Source organism: Musca autumnalis, unplaced genomic scaffold (assembly GCF_047663935.1).
Source record: "Musca autumnalis isolate F117 unplaced genomic scaffold, ASM4766393v1 scaffold_36, whole genome shotgun sequence".
In the NCBI taxonomy this organism is placed as follows: Eukaryota; Metazoa; Arthropoda; class Insecta; order Diptera; family Muscidae; genus Musca; species Musca autumnalis.
In genome coordinates, this window is record NW_027411933.1 from 276,264 (window position 1) to 283,897 (window position 7,634).

Below are 7,634 nucleotides of genomic sequence, written 5' to 3' on the forward strand. Positions count from 1 at the left end.
ACTTGTGCAGTGAGTGGTTCTCCAATCAAAAAGTGTCCTGGAGTGAGTGCACCTATATCATTGGGATCATTTGACATTGGAGAAATAGGCCTCGAGTTTAATATGGCTTCAATTTCAATGACCAAAGTTTCGAGTTCTTCATAAATCAAGAATGCGATCGCCATGCTTCTGATTAGAAGATGTTTTGCTGACTTGACAGCGGCTTCCCAGAGGCCACCAAAGCGTGGCGCTCTTGGCGGAATGAAATTAAACTGAATGCCTCTGTTATGGCAAGCATTTGTAATGGCTTCTTTGGCATTTGTTGAATGTATTATGGTTGATAGTTCATGTAGCTTGTTTTTGGCTCCTATGAAGTTCGTTGCGTTGTCGCAATATAGGTTATGGCAATGTCCACGTCGTCCGATGAATCTTTTAAGAGCACCTATGAACGCCTCGGTGGTGAGGTCACTCACTGGTTCCAGGTGTACTGCTTTTGTTGAAACAACAAAATACTGCAAAGTAGGCCTTGTGTGGCCGTTTTCCGCGGAGTTTGTAATGTACTGTTATTGGGCCGCAAAAATCTACCCCAGTATTAATGAAGGGCCTGGCTGGTGTGACACGTGTGGAAGGCAAGTTTCCCATAACTTGATTAAATAATGCTGGCTTAGCTCTGCTACATGTTGTACAGCGATGAACCGTAGCTCGAGCCATAATCTTTCCTTTTAGTGGCCAAAACCATTGTCGTACGATTCCCAGCAATGTTTGCGCGCCACAATGTTTATTTTCCTTGTGTACCATTTCAAATATTAATTTTGAAATTGGGTCATTATAGGGAATAAGGAGTTGATGCTTGGAGTCGAATGACAAGGACGATGCTTCAAGACGACCCCCAACCCGAATTAAGCCGTCATTGTCCAAAAATGGTGACAGGTTACACAGTTTACTTGTTCCACGCAATTCTTGGTACTTCTTCAGCTGTTGAATTTCTTCCTTAAAGTCCGACTCTTGTATGTGTCTAATTATATGCTTTAAAGCCGTGTCTAGCTCGATCGTTGTAAGTGATCCTTGGGCCTGTTGAAGGATATTTTTGCACCTGCTCTGAGTAATGAAGCGCAAAACGTATGCTATGATTCGTTGTAGACGGGTGAACGAGTTGTTGTGATTTATGTTGTACATAAAGTCGTTTGGTATTACTGTGGTAACGAGTGCCTCTGGTACCTTCCTTCTTCTCTCAAGGTTGAAATTGCAAGATGTGGATTGAATTTTGCTGGTCACATTGTGTCTTTTCCGTGTAAAAATAAAGGACCACAGAACCAAAGAGCACAATCTTTAAGGGCTGTTGGTGAAATGCCACGAGATAGTACATCGGCTGGCTTGCACTTTGAGCTGACATGACGCCATTGTTCTGCCTGAGTGACTTCTTGTATGATTGCAATTCTATTGGCCACAAATGTGTTGAATGCTGCAGATGATGAGTTTATCCAGGCCAGCACGATTTCTGAGTCAGTCCAAAACCAGGTTGGACACGTCAATTGAAGATCGATTTTGATTTTTGAAGCTAACTGGGCTCCAAGTGCTGCTGCGCAAAGCTCCAAACGTGGTATGGTTTGCCTTTTGAGTGGGGCAACGCGAGATTTCGCACAGAGGAGACGTATCATGGTAGTTCCGTCTTTAAAGGTTGATCGCATGTAAGCCGCTGCGCCATACGCCTTTTCTGATGCATCTGTCAAGATGTGTAGTTGCCTTGATTCTGGCACTCTCCCTTTAAAGATGTATCTATATATCTGAAGTGTTTTTAGAGCGTTTAAGTCCGATCGAAACGTGGTCCATTTAGAGTGTAAGGATTCTGGTAACGATTGGTCCCAGTCTAATTTTAACTCCCACAATTCTTGTATGAATATTTTGGCCGTTACAGTAACTGGAGACAGTATTCCTAATGGATCAAAAAGTCTGGCAAGATCTGATGTAACTGTACGTTTAGTGATTCTTCTGACGGAATCAATGTTAACTTTTACACAAAATGTGTCATCTTTTGGAAGCCATGTTAGTCCTAATGTTTTAACGGTGTCAGCTTTTGAGCTCTCGAAATCTAAGTTTACTTCTTGATCTCCTTCTGAAATGTTTTTATGCAGTTGAGGGTTATAAGCACACCACTTGCGTAAGTTGAAACCGCTGTCTTTCATAACTTGAATGAGTTGCTGCAGCATATTAATTGCCGTTATAAACTGTCGGCTCCGCCCAGGCCATCGTCGACGTAAAAATTCTCTTGGAGAAATTGCGAGGCGAGCGGGTAACGGATTGCGTTGTCCTTGGCTAATCGTTGCAGGCATTTTGTTGCCAAATATGGGGCGGCTCTTGTGCCATATGTGACTGTGTTGAGTTGGTAGTAGGTTATAGGCTGAGAGACATCCTTTCTCCAAATTATTAGTTGAAACTGGCGGTCCTCAGGAGAGATTAGGACCTGCCTGTACATTTTCTCGACGTCAGTTGTGAAAACGTATTTGGGTAGCCTATATCTCAGTAGTATGGAGAACAGATCGCTTTGAACAGTAGGTCCTGTGTACATCAGATCATTTAACGAATGCGATGACGAAGTTTTGGCCGATGCGTCGAATACTACACGAAGCTTTGTTGTTGTGCTCTCAGGTCGTTGCACGCAATGATGTGGGATGAAGTAGTGTGGTGAGCGAATAGCATCCGCCGATATTTTTGTCATGTGTCCTAGGTTCTCATATTCTTCCATGAATCTGACATATTGTTCCTTCAACTCAGGATCTTTCTGCAACCGGCGTTCGAGGGAAAAAAATCGATTGATTGCGATCCCATGCGAGTCTCCTATCGCGTCAGGGTTTTGATGAAAGGGTATTGGGACTACAAATCGATTTTTGTTGTCCTTGATGGTGTGCTGCTCAAAGTGATTTTCGCATTGTCTTTCTTCGATGGACATTGGTTTGTTGGTTGTCTTGATTTCCTCCAATTCCCATAACCGGGCGATAGAGGCGTCAAGCGATTCATCCGTGGTACAGATTCCACATGTAAAGTTCCTGGGCTTTTCTTCTTGAATTTTTCCTGATATTATCCACCCAAACACAGTGTTCTGCATTGTGGGGAGATCCTTGGCTAATTTTATTTGTCCAATCGACAACAGTTCGTGATAGTGTTCTGCACCTAATAATATATCAATTTTATCAGGACGGTTGAAGGCTGGATCAGCTAGCGTCAGATTCTTTGGAATCGACCAATCTTCAACGTTAATGAATTGTGATGGCTGTGGTGACAGGATACGAGGCAAGAAAAATGCTTCAAGTCGTGTCGAATAATTGTTGATTCGAGACTTCAGAGCCACGTTTACTCGATACTTTGTTCTAGTGTTAGTTGCACCGATTCCGTTGATATTAATTGTTGACTTTTGCATTGAAATGCCAAGTCGCTTTACTAAACGTTCTGTGATGAAATTGACTTGTGAACCAGAATCAAGAAAAGCGCGGCACTCCACTTCTGCTTCATCCACCATTATTTTGACTACTGCTGTGCTGAGTAGAACGTACGAGCTGATTTGTTCTTTATTTGCAGCGGCCAGCGAGGTGGCTTCCTGATTATTGGTCGACTCAGTATTTACGGAGGCTACCCCTCCGGCAGGCTTTGTACCAGTTTCAGCTGATAAAGTCATACGACTATCTTGTTTGTTTGTAGATCCTTGCTTGCGCTGTAGATGCTTTTGTGCGAAATTTAGTCGTTCTGGTGGTGTCATTTTGAGAAAGTTCTGGCAGTGATATAGTTTATGGGTGCCATTTTTACATAGAGTACATATGTTGTTTCCTTGGTTTGCCGATGCCACTGTAGCACAAGATTTAGATGAAGGTTTTTCCTTTTGACCCATTGCCTCCATTGACTGGAATCGAGTCTCCAGAAATTCTAGGAATTGACTAACTTGCTGCAATTCCCTTGGGTTGACAATTGATCTTTCGTATTGATTGTAAATACTTCGGTCTAGTTTCTTCGACAGTAGATGAAGTAGTATTGGACTCCAAGAGGACGTGTCGACTACCACGTTCTTAAGCGCATGTAAGCACTCTTGTGTGACGTCATGTAGCTGCTTTATGGACGCGGCTGATGATCCGGTTGATGGCTGATCAATCAGTTGATGTATAAGGGATGCTACCAGCACTCGCTTGTTGTTGTATCGGTCTTGCAAAATTTTCCATGCTGCTTCATAATTTTTGGCTGTTGCTGAGATATGACTTATAAAATTTTCCGCTTCACGAGTGAGATTGGCCTTCAGATACCATATCTTTTGTACTGTGGGTATGCGTTGATTGTTTACTAACTGCGTGAAAAGGTCAAAGAAGGCCGGCCATTTTAGATAATCTCCATTAAATTTTGGGATTGTTATTTTGGGCAGTGGCAACACATTTGCTTGCCCAAGTTCTATTCCTTTTTCTGCAGTTGGTGTTGTTGTTTTGAAGTTTTCTACTACCATATTCTCCAGAGTGGTGTAGGAGTCCATATCGTAGCCTTCTTCCAGTGGATTGCAACTGTTTTCCCATATTGAGAAATGCAGTTCTTGAATTTGTTGCCACAGTTTTTCCTTCAGTTTCATGTTGGATGCTGTCGGATCCATGGTAGGTACCCTCTTCAGAGACGCTATCATAACGTTTTGTCTTCTGATTGCCGAATTGGTTGAGGATACTGAAGCTATTGAGCCGCCGTTGTTTATGGTTGATTTCTTTGCATGAGGTTTATCAGCAGTTGTTTCTGATTCTTTTGAAGGCTCCAACATGGCTGACTCAAATAGCTCCCGGTACTTCATTGTAAGTTCAGACACCTGCTGGTAGTACTTCTCGGTGAAGTACTTGTGGTCCTTTGGATAATTTTCGAGACACTGTATTTTCGAGTCTGTGATTTCGAATTCGGCCCATGCGGCGTCTAATTTAGTGAGTCGATCCTTGTAGAAGCTAGTTGTTCTTTTCGAGATCGGCTCCTTTTTTGCATTGCGGATGATAGTTTCTATCCGATCACCCGTGGCTCGTTGAGCATCTACCAATTGACTGAACAAGGTCATGCCTGCCGAATCTTCACCGGTTGCCATTTTTTAACTAGTTAATGTCCGAAATTTGCCCGAAGATTGCCTTCTGCAACAGTAGCTATATGTAATCCTTTGGAAGCAATTTATTCGTATTGTCCAATCAAAATTTCGGTATTCTGTGCTTGATACGCTACTGTTCTAGAATGCCGACTGATGTCCTGGTGGACTTGCTAATGTTGATCCTGTGCCGTGTTACAGGATCTGATATATTTTGGGATGTATTTTGTCCTATGGGAGGGACTCGATGTCACAAATGTGGTTGCGTGTTTCGTCCTATCGCAAGGACTCGGGCTCACCAAATGTGGTTGCTTGTTTCGTCCTATCGGAAGGACTCGGCTCACCAAATGTGGTTGCGTGTTTCGTCCTATCGGAAGGACTAGGGGTCACCAAATGTGGTTGCGTGTTTCGTCCTATCGGAAGGACTAGGGGTCACCAAATGTTTATTGAATGGACTGTTTTGTCATTCAATGAGGTTGTCGATGTCGTTTATCAAGGCGTATCACCAAGATAAATTAAATGATGTTGTAAATGTCGTTTATCAAGGCAGTGTCACCAAGATAAATTATAGTTTAATACAAGCACATGAACTTGGTTAAGATCGGAGAGGAAATGATGTATGCACAAGAAGGCTTTTTTAAGTTCTCACATTCTTTATTGATAAATTGGTTCTTAAATACTAACTTATTGCTAAATTGCACATTTTGTTTGGTGTCTAGTGTGTTGTAGAAATTGCTTAATTTACAAAATAATTATTATGAAAAGAAGCGTTGTGGTTCATTGCCCCACAACAATACTACAACATTGATTTTTTACATTTTTAGGTAATGATAGTAAGTCTGCGTTTGCACTTTCAAGTAGAACATTTGGTTTGTTTACTTTTTTTGCAATGCATTATGTGCTTAATCATACTAGGCAATGTGAATGTCTGAACAGTGGCTACTATTTTATATACTGTATTAAGTTGCGTTATGCCTCTCCAATTGTTGCAATCTTTCCGGTCATTTTTCGTGTGCAATTTTATAATGGCACCGTTTGTCCATGGACTCGGGAATATCTCATTAGACCATGCATCGAATATATGTGGAAATAGTAATTCAGCCGAAGCGATTGAGTTTGACTGTAAAAGCTCCGGGGGTATTCCATCTTCTCCTGGTGATTTATTAGTTTTAAATTTTGTAATAACACTGGCAATCTCTTCTACGCTCGGATTTTCTGCTGATATTCGACTATCTACTATACAGTCCTCATTTGGTGAAGCAGGGGCTTCTGTGCTATTCACGATTCCACAATTGCTTATTTCCATGAAGTGCTGTCTCCACCTGCGTGTTTGGTCAGCAGTGTCTGTCAAAAGATTACCACTTTTATCTTTTAGGGCATGACTTCGGTTACCGCTTTGGTTTGAAATATGGTTAATAATTTTATGTAATTCTTTCATATTATTTGCACCGGCCGCTGCCTCTGCTTCGTTAGCCATTGTTTCCAGGAATTTCCGTTTGTCATTTCTCGCAGCTCTTTTGACTTTTTTCGCTAAATTGGAGTATCTTGTTTGAAAGGTGGTGTTGTCACTTTTTCGAGTTTTCATGTTATTGCTCTCTTTGATAAGGTTCCACGTGTTATCCGATATCCATACTTTCCTTTCCGATTTTTCGTTGTAGCCAATTTTATTCTTCGCTATATTTATAGTTGCTTCGTATGTGTCTTCCCATGATGTTTGTAACGACGGTACGCAGTCTCTTAGCGCGTTTCCGATCATCTATCTTCTGTCATCTATCTTCTGACTATTTTTAAATTTTAATACATTAAATGGTTTTTCTATATTGTTCTGCATCTTCTTAAATATTCTCCACAGCTTTATTTTCATAGTCTCAACCACAAGCTCGTGGTCGCTGTCGATATCCGCACCTCTGCTTGTGCTTACGTCCATTAACAACCCTCTTCATTTGCGACGTATACAAATGTGGTGTATTTGATTTTTTGTGTAGCCATTTGCGGAGGTTCATGTATATTTATGGATATCTTTGTGTGGAAATAGTGAACCGCCTATAACGAGCTGGAATATTTGGCAAAATTCAATAAATCGTTCCCCATTGTTGTTCCTTTCTCCCAAGCCGTGTTTTCCCATAATTTCAGGTCGTTACCAATTTTTCCGTTAAAGTCACCTGTCAGTAGAAGTATGTCACGCTCCGCTACCTTATGAATAATGGCAGTTAACTGGTTGTAAAATTGGTTCTTAATTTCTTCTTCTGCATCCTCCGTGGGTGCATAACATTGCACAATAGTAACATATTTCTTGGCATCACTATAGAAGCGGGCCATTAAATTGCGTTCGGAAATTGGGCTCCATGAACAGAGGGTTTTGCGCAATTCTTTGCTTATTATAAAGCCGACACCGTATTCGCTTCTTGTTTCATGTCCACTGAACAATATGAGGTTATCATTTGCAGATATCATTTCGCCATTTCCAGGCCATCGCATTTCGCTTATACCCTATACAGCAATGTTTTACCTTTTTGCCTGCGATTTTGTCTTGAAGACTCCCTTAATGTTCGAAAGTTCCATTGTCATATTC

General features: G+C 41.4%; 2 protein-coding genes across 2 annotated transcripts; both read right to left on the bottom strand.

Moving 5' to 3' along the window:
• Positions 1-1,250: 1,250 nt before the first annotated feature.
• LOC141400529 (uncharacterized) lies at positions 1,251-1,637 on the bottom strand. The gene has a single exon (XM_073979733.1). It carries the CDS (start codon positions 1,635-1,637, stop codon positions 1,251-1,253), a length of 387 nt encoding a protein of 128 aa, XP_073835834.1.
• A 560-nt stretch (positions 1,638-2,197) lies between these two features.
• Positions 2,198-5,068, bottom strand: LOC141400530 (uncharacterized). The gene has a single exon (XM_073979734.1). The coding sequence runs from the start codon at positions 5,066-5,068 to the stop codon at positions 2,198-2,200; it is 2,871 nt and encodes a 956-aa protein (XP_073835835.1).
• Between the last annotated feature and the right edge of the window lie 2,566 nt (positions 5,069-7,634).